The sequence below is a fragment of the Chiloscyllium plagiosum genome, unplaced genomic scaffold (genome assembly GCF_037043375.1).
Source record: "Chiloscyllium plagiosum isolate Xiang-an unplaced genomic scaffold, Cpla_swu_hap1 HiC_scaffold_9, whole genome shotgun sequence".
Lineage (NCBI taxonomy): Eukaryota > Metazoa > Chordata > Chondrichthyes > Orectolobiformes > Hemiscylliidae > Chiloscyllium > Chiloscyllium plagiosum.
In genome coordinates, this window is record NW_028270147.1 from 95,923,285 (window position 1) to 95,937,438 (window position 14,154).

A 14,154-nucleotide genomic window follows, 5' to 3' on the forward strand; every position below is an offset into this window, starting at 1 on the left:
TGTCCCCCCGGGGAGCACTGTGTCCCGGTACTATCCCCCCTGGGGAGCAGTGTGTCCCGGTACTGTCCCCCCGGGGAGCACTGTGTCCCGGTACTGTCCCCCGGGGGGCACTGCGTCCTGGTACTGTCCTCCGGGGAGCACTGTGTCTCGGTACTTTCCCCCCGGGGAGCACTGTGTCCCGGTACTATCTCCCCTGGGGAGCACTGTGTCCCGGTACTGTCCCCCCGGGGAGCACTGTGTCCTGGTACTGTCCCCCGGGGGGCACTGTGTCTCGGTACTGTCCCCCCGGGGAGCACTGTGTCCCGGTACTGTCCCCTGGGGGGCACTGTGTCTCGGTACTGTCCCCCCGGGGAGCACTGTGTCCTGGAACTGTCCCCCGGGGGAGCATTGTGTCCTGGAACTGTCCCCCGGGGAGGACTGTGTCCTGATACTGTGTCCCGGTACTGTCCCCCGGGGAGCACTGTGTCCCGGGACTGTGCCCCCAGGGAGCTCTGCGTCCCAGTACTGTCCCCCCGGGGAGCACTGTGTCCCGGTACTGTCCCCCCAGGGATCACTGTGTCCTGGTACTATCCCCCCGGGGAGCACTGTGTCCCGGTACTGTTCCCCCAGGGGGCACTGTGTCCTGGTACTGACCCCCCTGGTGAGCATTATGTCCCGGTACTGTCACCCCAGGTGAGTACTGTGCCCCGGTACTTTCCCCCAGGGGAGCATTGTGTCCTGGTACTGTCACCCTGGGGAGCACAGTGTCCCGGTACTGTCCCCTGGGGGAGCACTGTGCCCCGGTACTGTCCCCCAGGGGAGCATTGTGTCCTGGTACTGTCCTCCCTGGGGAGCACTGTGTCCCGGTATTGTCCCCCAGGGGAGCACTGTGTCCTGGTACTGACCCCCGGGGAGCACTGTGTCCTGGTACTGTCCTCCCGGGGAGCACTGTGTCCCGTACTGTCCCCTGGGGGAGCACTGTGTCCCGGTACTGTCCCCCAGGGGAGCATTGTGTCCTGGTACTGTCCCCCTCGGGGAGCACTGTGTCCCGGTACTGTCCCCCCCGGGGAGCACTGTGTCCCGGTACTGACCCCCGGGGAGCACTGTGTCCGAGTACTGTCCCCCAGGGGCGCACTGTGTCCTGGTATTGTCCCCCGGGGGAGCATTGTGTCCTGGTACTGTCCCCCCGGGGAGCACTGTGTCCCGTTACTGTCCCCCGGGAGCATTGTGTCCTTGTACTGTCCCCCCGGGGAGCACTATGTCCAGGTACTGTCCCCCCCGGGGAGCACTGTGTCCCGTTACTGTCCCCCGGGAGCATTGTGTCCTTGTACTGTCCCCCCGGGGAGCACTATGTCCTGGTACTGTCCCCCCCGGGGAGCACTGTGTCCCGGTACTGTCCCCCGGGGAGCACTGTGTCCTGGTACTGTCCCCCAGGGGAGCATTGTGTCCTGGTACTGTCCCCCCGGGGAGCACTGTGTCGCGGTACTGTCCCCCAGGGGAGCACTGTGTCCTGGTGCTGTCCCCCCGGGGAGCACTGTGTCCAGGTACTGTCCCCAAGGGGGAGCACAGTGTCCCGGTACTGTCCCCCCGGGGAGCACTGTGTCCTGGTTCTGTCCCCCCGGGGAGCACTGTGTCCCGGTACTGTCCCCCAGGGGAGCACTGTGTCCTGGTGCTGACCCCCGGGGAGCACTGTGTCCAGGTACTGTCCCCCCGGGAGCACTGTGTCCAGGTACTGACCCCCGGGGAGCACTGTGTCCAGGTACTGACCCCCCGGGGAGCACTATGTCCCGGTAGTGTCCCCCCTGGGAGCACTGTGTCCCTGTACTGTCCCCCAGGGAGCACTGTGTCCTGGTACTGTCCCCCTGGGGAGCACTATGTCCCGGTAGTGTCCCCCCGGGGAGCACTGTGTCCCGGTACTGACCCCCGGGGAGCACTGTGTCCCGGTACTGACCCCCGGGGAGCACTGTGTCCCGGTACTGTCCCCCCAGGGAGCACTGTGTCCCGGTACTGTCCCCCCGGGGAGCACTGTGTCCTGTACTGTCCCCCCGGGGGGCACTGTGTCCTGTACTGTCCCCCCGGGGGGCACTATGTCCCGGTACTGTCCCCCTGGGGAGCACTGTGTCCCGGTACTGACCCCCGGGAGCACTATGTCCTGGTACTGTCCCCCCGGGGAGCACTGTGTCTCGTACTGTCCCCTGGGGGAGCACTGTGTCCTTGTACTGACCCCCGGGGAGCATTGTGTCTCGGTACTGTCCCCCAGGGGAGCACTGTGTCCCGGTAATGTCTCCCCGGGGTGCACTGTGTCCTGGTATTGTCCCCCCGGGGAGCACAGTGTCCCGGTACTGTCTCCCGGGGAGCATTGTGTCCTTGTACTGTCCCCCCGGGGAGCACTGTGTCCAGATACTGTCCCCCCCGGGGAGGACTGTGTCCCGGTACTGTCCCCCCAGGGAGCACTGTGTCCCGGTACTGTCCCCCAGGGGTGCACTGTGTCCCGGTACTGTCCCCCTCCGGGGAGCACTGTGTACCGGTGCTGTCCCCCAGGGAGTACTGTGTCCAGATACTGTCCCCCCCGGGGAGCACTGTGTCCCGGTACTGTCCCCCCAGGGAGCACTGTGTCCCGGTACTGTCCCCCAGGGGTGCACTGTGTCCCGGTACTGTCCCCCTCCGGGGAGCACTGTGTACCGGTGCTGTCCCCCAGGGAGCACTGTGTCCAGGTACTGTCCCCCGGGGAGCACTGTGTCCCGGTACTGTCCCACAGGGGTGCACTGCGTCCCGGTACTGCCCCCCCGGGGAGCACTGTGTCCAGGTACTGTCCCCCTCCAGGGAGCACTGTGTCCTGGTACTGTCACCCTGGGGAGCACTGTGTCCAGGTACTGTCTCCCCGGGGAGCACTGTGTCCCGGTACTGTCCCCCAGGGGAGCACTGTGTCCTGGTGCTGACCCCCGGGGAGCACTGTGTCCTGGTGCTGACCCCCGGGGAGCACTGTGTCCAGGTACTGTCCCCCCGGGAGCACTGTGTCCAGGTACTGACCCCCGGGGAGCACTGTGTCCAGGTACTGACCCCCCGGGGAGCACTATGTCCCGGTAGTGTCCCCCCTGGGAGCACTGTGTCCCTGTACTGTCCCCCAGGGAGCACTGTGTCCTGGTACTGTCCCCCTGGGGAGCACTATGTCCCGGTAGTGTCCCCCCGGGGAGCACTGTGTCCCGGTACTGACCCCCGGGGAGCACTGTGTCCCGGTACTGACCCCCGGGGAGCACTGTGTCCCGGTACTGTCCCCCCAGGGAGCACTGTGTCCCGGTACTGTCCCCCCGGGGAGCACTGTGTCCTGTACTGTCCCCCCGGGGGGCACTGTGTCCTGTACTGTCCCCCCGGGGGGCACTATGTCCCGGTACTGTCCCCCTGGGGAGCACTGTGTCCCGGTACTGACCCCCGGGAGCACTATGTCCTGGTACTGTCCCCCCGGGGAGCACTGTGTCTCGTACTGTCCCCTGGGGGAGCACTGTGTCCTTGTACTGACCCCCGGGGAGCATTGTGTCTCGGTACTGTCCCCCAGGGGAGCACTGTGTCCCGGTAATGTCTCCCCGGGGTGCACTGTGTCCTGGTATTGTCCCCCCGGGGAGCACAGTGTCCCGGTACTGTCTCCCGGGGAGCATTGTGTCCTTGTACTGTCCCCCCGGGGAGCACTGTGTCCAGATACTGTCCCCCCCGGGGAGGACTGTGTCCCGGTACTGTCCCCCCAGGGAGCACTGTGTCCCGGTACTGTCCCCCAGGGGTGCACTGTGTCCCGGTACTGTCCCCCTCCGGGGAGCACTGTGTACCGGTGCTGTCCCCCAGGGAGTACTGTGTCCAGATACTGTCCCCCCCGGGGAGCACTGTGTCCCGGTACTGTCCCCCCAGGGAGCACTGTGTCCCGGTACTGTCCCCCAGGGGTGCACTGTGTCCCGGTACTGTCCCCCTCCGGGGAGCACTGTGTACCGGTGCTGTCCCCCAGGGAGCACTGTGTCCAGGTACTGTCCCCCGGGGAGCACTGTGTCCCGGTACTGTCCCACAGGGGTGCACTGCGTCCCGGTACTGCCCCCCCGGGGAGCACTGTGTCCAGGTACTGTCCCCCTCCAGGGAGCACTGTGTCCTGGTACTGTCACCCTGGGGAGCACTGTGTCCAGGTACTGTCTCCCCGGGGAGCACTGTGTACCGGTGCTGTTCCCCAGGGAGCACTGTGTCCTGGTACTGTCCCCCCCGGGGAGCACTGTGTCCAGGTACTGTCCCCCCCGGGGAGCACTGTGTCCCGGTGCTGTCCCCCGGGGAGCACTGTGTCCTGGTACTGTCACCCTGGGGAGCACTGTGTCCAGGTACTGTCTCCCCGGGGAGCACTGTGTCCCGGTACTGTCTCCCCGGGGAGCACTGTGTCCAGGTACTGACCCCGGGGAGCACTGTGTCCAGGTACTGTCTCCCCGGGGAGCACTGTGTCCTGGTACTGTCCCCCCGGGGAGCACTGTGTCCAGGTACTGTCCCCCCGGGGGAGCACAGTGTCCCGGTACTGTCCCCCGGGGAGCGCTGTGTCCTGGTACTGTCCCCCAGGGGAACATTGTGTCCTGGTACTGTCCCCCCGGGGAGCACTGTATCCTGGTACTGTCCCCCGGGGAGAACTGTGTCCAGGTACTGACCCCCGGGGAGCACTGTGTCCAGGTCCTGACCCCCGGGGAGCACTGTGTCCAGGTACTGTCCTCCCGGGGGGCACTGTGTCCAGGTCCTGACCCCCGGGGAGCACTGTGTCCAGGTACTGTCCCCCCGCGGAGCACTGTGTCCCGGTACTGTCCCCCCGGGGAGCACTGTGTCCCGGTACTGTCCCCCCTGGGGAGCACTGTGTCCTGGTACTGTCCCCCTGGGGGAGCACTGTATCCTGGTACTGTCCCCCGGGGAGAACTGTGTCCAGGTACTGACCCCCGGGGAGCACCGTGTCCAGGTACTGTCCCCCCGGGGGGCACTGTGTCCAGGTCCTGACCCCCGGGGAGCACTGTGTCCAGGTACGGTCCCCCCGGGGAGCACTGTGTCCTGGTACTCTCCCCCCGGGGAGCACTGTGTCCCGGTACTGTCCCCCCGGGGAGCACTGTGTCCCGGTACTGTCCCCCCTGGGGGGCACTGTGTCCCGGTACTGTCCCCCCGGGAGAGCACAGAGTCCCGGTACTGTCCCCCGGGGAGCACAGTGTCCCGGTACTGTCCCCCCGGGGGAGCACTGTGTCCTGGTACTGTCCCCCAGGGGATCATTGTGTCCTGGTACTGTCCCCCCGGGGAGCACTGTGTCCCGGTACTGTCCCCCAGGGGTGCACTGTGTCCTGGTGCTGTCCCCCTGGGGAGCACTGTGTCCAGGTACTGACCCCCCGGGGAGCACTGTGTCCAGGTACTGTCCCCCCGGGGAGCACTGTGTCCCTGTACTGACCCCCCCGGGGAGCTCTGTGTCCTGGTACTATTCCCCCCCCGGAGAGCACTGTGTCCTGGTACTATTCCCCCAGGGGAGCACTGTGTCTCGTACTGTCCCCCCGGGAAGCACTGTGTCCCTGTACTGTCCCCCGGGGGATCATTGTGTCCTGGTACTGTCCCCCCGGGGAGCACTGTGTCCTGGTACTGTCCCCCCCGGGGAGCACTGTGTCCCTGTACTGTCCCCCGGGGAGCACTGTGTCCTGGTACTGTCCCCCAGGGGATCATTGTGTCCTGGTACTGTCCCCCCGGGGAGCACTGTGTCCCGGTACTGTCCCCCCGGGGAGCACTGTGTCCTGGTACTGTCCCCCCAGGGAGCACTGTGTCCCGGTACTGTCCCCCCGGGGAGCACTGTGTCCTGGTACTGTCCCCCTGGGGAGCACTGTGTCCAGGTACTGACCCCCCGGGGAGCACTGTGTCCCGGTACTGTCCCCCGGGGAGCACTGTGTCCTGGTACTGTCCCCCAGGGGATCATTGTGTCCTGGTACTGTCCCCCCGGGGAGCACTGTGTCCCGGTACTGTCCCCCCGGGGAGCACTGTGTCCTGGTACTGTCCCCCCAGGGAGCACTGTGTCCCGGTACTGTCCCCCCGGGGAGCACTGTGTCCTGGTACTGTCCCCCTGGGGAGCACTGTGTCCAGGTACTGACCCCCCGGGGAGCACTGTGTCCCGGTACTGTCCCCCCGGGGAGCTCTGTGTCCCGTTACTATCCCCCCTGGGGGGCACTGTGTCCCGTTACTATCCCCCCTGGGGAGCACTGTGTCCCGTTACTATCCCCCCTGGGGGGCACTGTGTCCCGGTACTGTCCCCCCGGGGAGCTCTGTGTCCCGTTACTATTCCCCCTGGGGGGCACTGTGTCCCTGTACTGTCTCCCGGGGAGCACTGTGTCCTGGTACTGTCCCCCAGGGGAGCTCTGTGTCCCGTTACTATCCCCCCTGGGGGGCACTGTGTCCCGTTACTATCCCCCCTGGGGGGCACTGTGTCCCGTTACTATCCCCCCTGGGGAGCTCTGTGTCCCGTTACTATCCCCCCTGGGGGGCACTGTGTCCCGGTACTGTCCCCCTGGGGAGCTCTGTGTCCCGTTACTATCCCCCCTGGGGAGCACTGTGTCCCTGTACTGTCCCCCGGGGGGCACTGTGTCCCTGTACTGTCTCCCGGGGAGCACTGTGTCCTGGTACTGTCCCCCCGGGGGAGCACTGTGTCCCTGTACTGTCCCCCCCGGGGAGCACTGTGTCCCTGTACTGTCCCCTGGGGAGCACTGTGTCCCTGTACTGTCCCCCGGGGAGCACTGTGTCCCGGTACTGTCCCCCGGGGGAGCACTGTGTCCTGGTACTGTCCCCCGGGGAGCACTGTGTCCCTGTACTGTCCCCCCGGGGGGCACTGTGTCCCGGTACTGTCCCCCCAGGGGGCACTGTGTCCCGGTACTGTCCCCCCGGGGTGCACTGTGTCCTGGTACTGTCCCCCCGGGGGGCACTGTGTCCCGGTACTGTCCCCCCGGGGGGCACTGTGTCCCGGTACTGTCCCCCCGGGGTGCACTGTGTCCCGGTACTGTCCCCCCAGGGAGCACTGTGTCCCGGTACAGTCCCCCCGGGGAGCACTGTGTCCCGGTACTGTCTCCCCGGGGAGCACTGTGTCCCGGTACTGTCCCCCCAGGGAGCACTGTGTCCCGGTACTGTCCCCCCAGGGAGCACTGTGTCCGGGTACTGTCCCCCAGGGGAGCACTGTGTCCCGGTACTGTCCCCTGGGGAGCACTGTGTCCCGGTACTGTCCCCCCAGGGAGCACTGTGTCCCGGTACTGTCCCCCCAGGGAGCACTGTGTCCGGGTACTGTCCCCTGGGGAGCACTGTGTCCCGGTACTGTCCCCTGGGGAGCACTGTGTCCCGGTACTGTCCCCCCGGGGGAGCACTGTGTCCTGGTACTGTCCCCCAGGGGATCATTGTGTCCCGGTACTGTCCCCCCAGGGAGCACTGTGTCCGGGTACTGTCCCCCAGGGGAGCACTGTGTCCCGGTACTGTCCCCTGGGGAGCACTGTGTCCCGGTACTGTCCCCCCAGGGAGCACTGTGTCCCGGTACTGTCCCCCCAGGGAGCACTGTGTCCGGGTACTGTCCCCTGGGGAGCACTGTGTCCCGGTACTGTCCCCCGGGGAGCACAGTGTCCCGGTACTGTCCCCCCGGGGGAGCACTGTGTCCTGGTACTGTCCCCCAGGGGATCATTGTGTCCTGGTACTGTCCCCCCGGGGAGCACTGTGTCCCGGTACTGTCCCCCAGGGGTGCACTGTGTCCTGGTGCTGTCCCCCTGGGGAGCACTGTGTCCAGGTACTGACCCCCCGGGGAGCACTGTGTCCAGGTACTGTCCCCCCGGGGAGCACTGTGTCCCTGTACTGACCCCCCCGGGGAGCTCTGTGTCCTGGTACTATTCCCCCCCCGGAGAGCACTGTGTCCTGGTACTATCCCCCCAGGGGAGCACTGTGTCTCGTACTGTCCCCCCGGGAAGCACTGTGTCCCTGTACTGTCCCCCGGGGGATCATTGTGTCCTGGTACTGTCCCCCCGGGGAGCACTGTGTCCTGGTACTGTCCCCCCCGGGGAGCACTGTGTCCCTGTACTGTCCCCCGGGGAGCACTGTGTCCTGGTACTGTCCCCCAGGGGATCATTGTGTCCTGGTACTGTCCCCCCGGGGAGCACTGTGTCCCGGTACTGTCCCCCCGGGGAGCACTGTGTCCTGGTACTGTCCCCCCAGGGAGCACTGTGTCCCGGTACTGTCCCCCCGGGGAGCACTGTGTCCTGGTACTGTCCCCCTGGGGAGCACTGTGTCCAGGTACTGACCCCCCGGGGAGCACTGTGTCCCGGTACTGTCCCCCGGGGAGCACTGTGTCCTGGTACTGTCCACCAGGGGATCATTGTGTCCTGGTACTGTCCCCCCGGGGAGCACTGTGTCCCGGTACTGTCCCCCCGGGGAGCACTGTGTCCTGGTACTGTCCCCCCAGGGAGCACTGTGTCCCGGTACTGTCCCCCCGGGGAGCACTGTGTCCTGGTACTGTCCCCCTGGGGAGCACTGTGTCCAGGTACTGACCCCCCGGGGAGCACTGTGTCCCGGTACTGTCCCCCCGGGGAGCTCTGTGTCCCGTTACTATCCCCCCTGGGGGGCACTGTGTCCCGTTACTATCCCCCCTGGGGAGCACTGTGTCCCGTTACTATCCCCCCTGGGGGGCACTGTGTCCCGGTACTGTCCCCCCGGGGAGCTCTGTGTCCAGTTACTATTCCCCCTGGGGGGCACTGTGTCCCTGTACTGTCTCCCGGGGAGCACTGTGTCCTGGTACTGTCCCCCAGGGGAGCTCTGTGTCCCGTTACTATCCCCCCTGGGGGGCACTGTGTCCCGTTACTATCCCCCCTGGGGGGCACTGTGTCCCGTTACTATCCCCCCTGGGGAGCTCTGTGTCCCGTTACTATCCCCCCTGGGGGGCACTGTGTCCCGGTACTGTCCCCCTGGGGAGCTCTGTGTCCCGTTACTATCCCCCCTGGGGAGCACTGTGTCCCTGTACTGTCCCCCGGGGGGCACTGTGTCCCTGTACTGTCTCCCGGGGAGCACTGTGTCCTGGTACTGTCCCCCCGGGGGAGCACTGTGTCCCTGTACTGTCCCCCCCGGGGAGCACTGTGTCCCTGTACTGTCCCCTGGGGAGCACTGTGTCCCTGTACTGTCCCCCGGGGAGCACTGTGTCCCGGTACTGTCCCCCGGGGGAGCACTGTGTCCTGGTACTGTCCCCCGGGGAGCACTGTGTCCCTGTACTGTCCCCCCGGGGGGCACTGTGTCCCGGTACTGTCCCCCCAGGGGGCACTGTGTCCCGGTACTGTCCCCCCGGGGTGCACTGTGTCCTGGTACTGTCCCCCCGGGGGGCACTGTGTCCCGGTACTGTCCCCCCGGGGGGCACTGTGTCCCGGTACTGTCCCCCCGGGGTGCACTGTGTCCCGGTACTGTCCCCCCAGGGAGCACTGTGTCCCGGTACAGTCCCCCCGGGGAGCACTGTGTCCCGGTACTGTCTCCCCGGGGAGCACTGTGTCCCGGTACTGTCCCCCCAGGGAGCACTGTGTCCCGGTACTGTCCCCCCAGGGAGCACTGTGTCCGGGTACTGTCCCCCAGGGGAGCACTGTGTCCCGGTACTGTCCCCTGGGGAGCACTGTGTCCCGGTACTGTCCCCCCAGGGAGCACTGTGTCCCGGTACTGTCCCCCCAGGGAGCACTGTGTCCGGGTACTGTCCCCTGGGGAGCACTGTGTCCCGGTACTGTCCCCTGGGGAGCACTGTGTCCCGGTACTGTCCCCCCAGGCAGCACTGTGTCCCGGTACTGTCCCCTGGGGAGCACTGTGTCCCGGTACTGTCCCCCCAGGGAGCACTGTGTCCCGGTACTGTCCCCCCGGGGAGCACTTTGTCCTGGTACTGTCCCCCAGGGGAGCACTGTGTCCTGGTACTGTCCCCTGGGGAGCACTGTGTCCCGGTACTGTCCCCCGGGGAGCACTGTGTCCTGGTACTGTCCCCCCGGGGAGCACTGTGTCCTGGTACTGTCCCCCAGGGGAGCACTGTGTCCTGGTACTGTCCCCTGGGGAGCACTGTGTCCCGGTACTGTCCCCCGGGGAGCACTGTGTCCTGGTACTGTCCCCCCAGGGAGCACTGTGTCCCGGTACTGTCCCCCCGGGGAGCACTGTGTCCTGGTACTGTCCCCCCGGGGAGCACTGTGTCCTGGTACTGTCCCCCAGGGGAGCATTGTGTCCTGGTACTGTCCCCCCGGGGAGCACTGTGTCCTGGTACTGTCCCCCCGGGGAGCACTGTGTCCTGGTACTGTCCCCCGGGGAGCACTTTGTCCTGGTACTGTCCCCCCCCCCGGGGAGCTCTGTGTCCCGGTACTGTCCCCCCGAGAAGCTCTGTGTCCCGGTACTGTCCCCCCCCCCGGGGAGCTCTGTGTCCCGGTACTGTCCCCCCCCCGGGGAGCTCTGTGTCCCAGTACTGTCCCTCGGGGAGGACTGTGCTCTGGCCCCCTCAGTGACTAGTTAGAAGGGGAACTTTCTGCCTGGGGTCACGGGGGAGAGCTCTGGGTTTCTTGGATTCCCCAGTTTCGGGGTCACCGTTGGCCTTGCCTTCCTCAGGGTGCCCCAGCATCACAGAGTGGGTATTAACCAAGTATCAGTGCAAAGATCTGTTTCCCAACCTGCGGACTGACACTTCTTGTTCTGTTCCTGCTCAATGTGATTTCGGGCAGACCTTGAAACCACCATTTGAGACAGGAGGCCGTTCTTAAACAATACCCAATCTCACTGATAGACCCCGTACGCCCTACGCAGTTATGCCATTGACCTTCCTGCGGGTGTAAACTCTCAGGTATAATCTGCGTTGTCCACTCACCTGGTTTGTTCTGGCGTTTCTCAGCAGCCTCTTCCGATGTGGACGTACGCTCAGAACCAGGAACGCTCCAACTATTCCCAATCCGGCTGGCTTCCAGGTGGCCCCCCCGGTGCTCAGAGGCTAGGAGCCCACCATTAGGATCGATGGGCTGATGGGTCACGGTGGAGGGTCTCCCCACGTCAGGGGTCCAGTCGATTGAGCTCTGCCCGGGGCCGGCGTTTAGGGTCTCCCTCAGCGGGGTAGGGTCCGAACCAGGCTGCGGGTGAGCTGCAGGCCCTGAGGAGCACACGGCCAGAGTGTGGTCCCAAGGCACTTGTCGCCCAGGCTGAAGAGAAGAAGCTTCTGGAAGAGCTGGGGACTCCGGCAGTCTTCCCGCACCACCCTGTGGAAGGAGCCGGGATTGAAGAGGTGGGCAGGTGCCGAGGTGTGCGACGGGACTGTCTGTGCGGACGAGTGCCTCTCTGCCCTGCTGGCACAGGCCTGACTTGCCTTTGCTGGGCCTCTTCAGCAATGGCTGCCGGCCGCGGGTCTGACCCGGAAAGTTCGAGGGAAGTGATGGATCTGTCGTGCCGGGTTCCTGAGGTCCACCTCGGACCTTCACGAGCTGCCCGTTGCCAGGACCCCCTGTGCCATCTTGCAGAGAGAGAGGAGGGCACGGCAAGCTGGAGACCGCCTGGGTCTGGTCGGAGCTGCGACCGGACCTCACCAGTGGCAGAGGAAGGGGCTTGCAAAGGGAGGGCTTTCCTGGCAACTGCTCTGAGCTTGGGCCTGCTTTGGGACTGTCCCCTGGCCCACAAACCCTGGCTACCTGTTTGGACATGGCACAGCGTCCAGGTTTGTCAGCCCTATCGACGCTTCGGCACCGTTGGCCACTGACCCCCCCTCTCTCCCCGGTTTCCCCGCTGGGCTTTGATCTACCGTCAGACGGAGCACTCCCAAGGTCAGAGGTGGCACCGTTCTCCCCGAGACCCCTCCTGGGCAAGTCCGCCTCACGGGCAGGAACTCCGACGTTGCCCGCTCTTCCTCCGTCGCTGCCTGACACTACGGCGTAGTAGCATGGCAAGACCTTCCTGTCATTACAATCCTTCCTTTCAGCATGGCCTGGGCTGCCAGCGGGTATGCCAGTCACAGGAATGTCATCGATGGAAGTCACGTCACCAATGTACGTTTCCTTAATGGGTTCGATTGTGATCCTAGGCCCTGACGTAAGAACGCTGCAGGGTATGGGTCTGGGGGACAATGAGCAAACAGCATCTCTGGCCCCTGCACTCAGGCTCCTTGCAGGATCCCGGGGAACTTCCAGCTGATGGAGCTGGTAGGCCTCCTCATCCTGGGCTCTGACCCTAACATCCGGAAATTCATAGGAAGGGGGCTCGCACACCGCAGGCTCTGAAATGATGTAGCAGCCGCAAGAGCTGCACTTACCGTCGATGCAGAAGGCAGTGTTGGCGCGAGGCGCGGTTGCCCCGCCACCTGGCACCTCACCGTTGGCGCGCGGAGTAGCCAGGCCCCTCCACGTGGCCCGCGGCTGGGGATTCGCGCCGCGAGGTTTCCCGGCCTCCCCAGAGCAGGCCTTCGGCGAGCGCTCCTTCCTGGCCAGCTGGTAGGCCGGAAACCTGGGGTCGGGCACCAAGCCCCCAGTTGCCAGGTGCCCCGAGGGCTCAGCACCGCCCCTCCTCCGCAGCTGGTGTCGGACCTCGGCCTCCTGGGTGGACTCGTCCTCAAACCTCACCCGGCTCGGCGACTGGCCCCGTTTCTTCCGCGGCCTGCAGTGGGAGTCACCACTGGAGGAGTCGCTGTTTGGACAGAGCCGCTCCCTGGAGGGAGGCCCCCTCTTTGGCGACGAGCTGCCATCCGTCCAGGCGTCCCTACGTGGTGGACAGAAACAAACCGGTTACTTTGCTGGGCTGCACCCAACCCAAGAGCCCAAACCGGGAGCAAGTGAGGACCGCAGATGCCAGAGATCAGAGCCGAAGAGTGTGGTGCTGGGAAAGCAGGGCCGGTCAGCCAGCATCCGAGGGACAGGAGAATCGACGTTTCCTGATGAAGAGCGTATACCCGACTCTCCCGCTCCTCGGATGCTGCCTGACCGGCCGTGCTTTTCCAGCACCACACTCTTCGACGAGGAGCCCAACCCGCTGAAGTACCAAGGCAGATGAGGGGGCATTGTATGGGCATTTACCAACACACTGTGCATCTATCTCCACATCCCTTCCCATGGAGGACTTGGTACTGCAGATGCTGGAGATCAGAGTCAAGGTTAGAGTGGTGCTGGAAAAGCGCAGCAGGTCAGGCAGCATCTGAGGAGCAGGAGAATCGACTTTCCTGATAGAGGGCTTTTGCCTGAAACGTCGATTCTCCTGCTCCTCGGATGCTGCCTGACCTGCTGCGCTTTTCCAGCACCACTCTAATCTCGACACCACTTCTCACGGCTAGTGTTATAGATCAGACCCTCTTAAAATATTTTACGAAGGTAGTCAACACCCAAATCTTTTCTTATTTTAAAGACAGGTACAGTATGCCAGATGCAATGCAACTGGTCAAATTACTCGACATTAAACAAAACACAATTTATTTGAACACTGCAGTTAAAATAGAAACAGAAGGAAGAGGAATTTAGAATAACTTGACTGAATAATAGATACAACCCCCATTACTCGGTAGCTGTTCCAATAGAGGTTAGAGACAAAAGGCCTGCAGATGCTAAAGTAGACAGGCAGGAGACTGGAAGAACACAGCAAGCCAGGCAGCGTCAGAAGGTGCAAAAGTCAAGGCTTCAGGACCTGAAGAAGGGTTCATACCCAAAGCGTTGACTTCTCCACCTCCTGACGCTGCCTGGCTTGCTGTGTTCTCCCAGCCTCCCGTTTCCAATATAGTCACATCCCATAAACACAACGCTCGGCAAAAGGCAAAGTCTCACAAGCAGTTCTGCAATCCAGGAAACAGGAAGAAAAAATCGGAAGGAGCAGCTCGGAGATAATTCACTGAAGCTTTCGACCCTTTTGAGACGGCAAAAGCTCCTGCTCAAAACTAAACCTGGAGAACTGAGAAAAAAAACCTAGAGAGCTTGGTCTGTGAGAGGTGGCCATACCGCGGTTGCTTCCAGTGTTCTAACGTTAAAAACAAAACGCAAAGCCTCACAAATTGTTTACTTGGAGACAGCTCGATACCGCTGCCTTACAATCTCTCATCAAAAAAAAAAGGACAAAATAATCTCTTAAAATGACCATTTAAGTGCTTCTCTTGTGCAGCACAGATCAACTGAGACTCAGTGTGGCCCTCAATGTCAAGGGAATGTGGAGCCTGGATGT

At 64.2% G+C, this 14,154-nt stretch overlaps 1 protein-coding gene across 2 annotated transcripts in view; it reads right to left on the reverse strand.

The window, feature by feature from the left end:
- The window catches only part of LOC122548037 (uncharacterized protein KIAA1614-like), a 200,047-nt gene that overhangs the window by 101,870 nt on the left and 84,023 nt on the right, over positions 1 to 14,154 (reverse strand). For both annotated transcript variants that reach the window (XM_087990290.1, XM_087990289.1), the window contains one exon: positions 10,844 to 12,711. In XM_087990290.1, the coding sequence (XP_087846416.1) occupies positions 10,844 to 12,711 (1,868 nt within the window). The remainder of the gene's footprint in view (positions 1 to 10,843; positions 12,712 to 14,154) is intronic.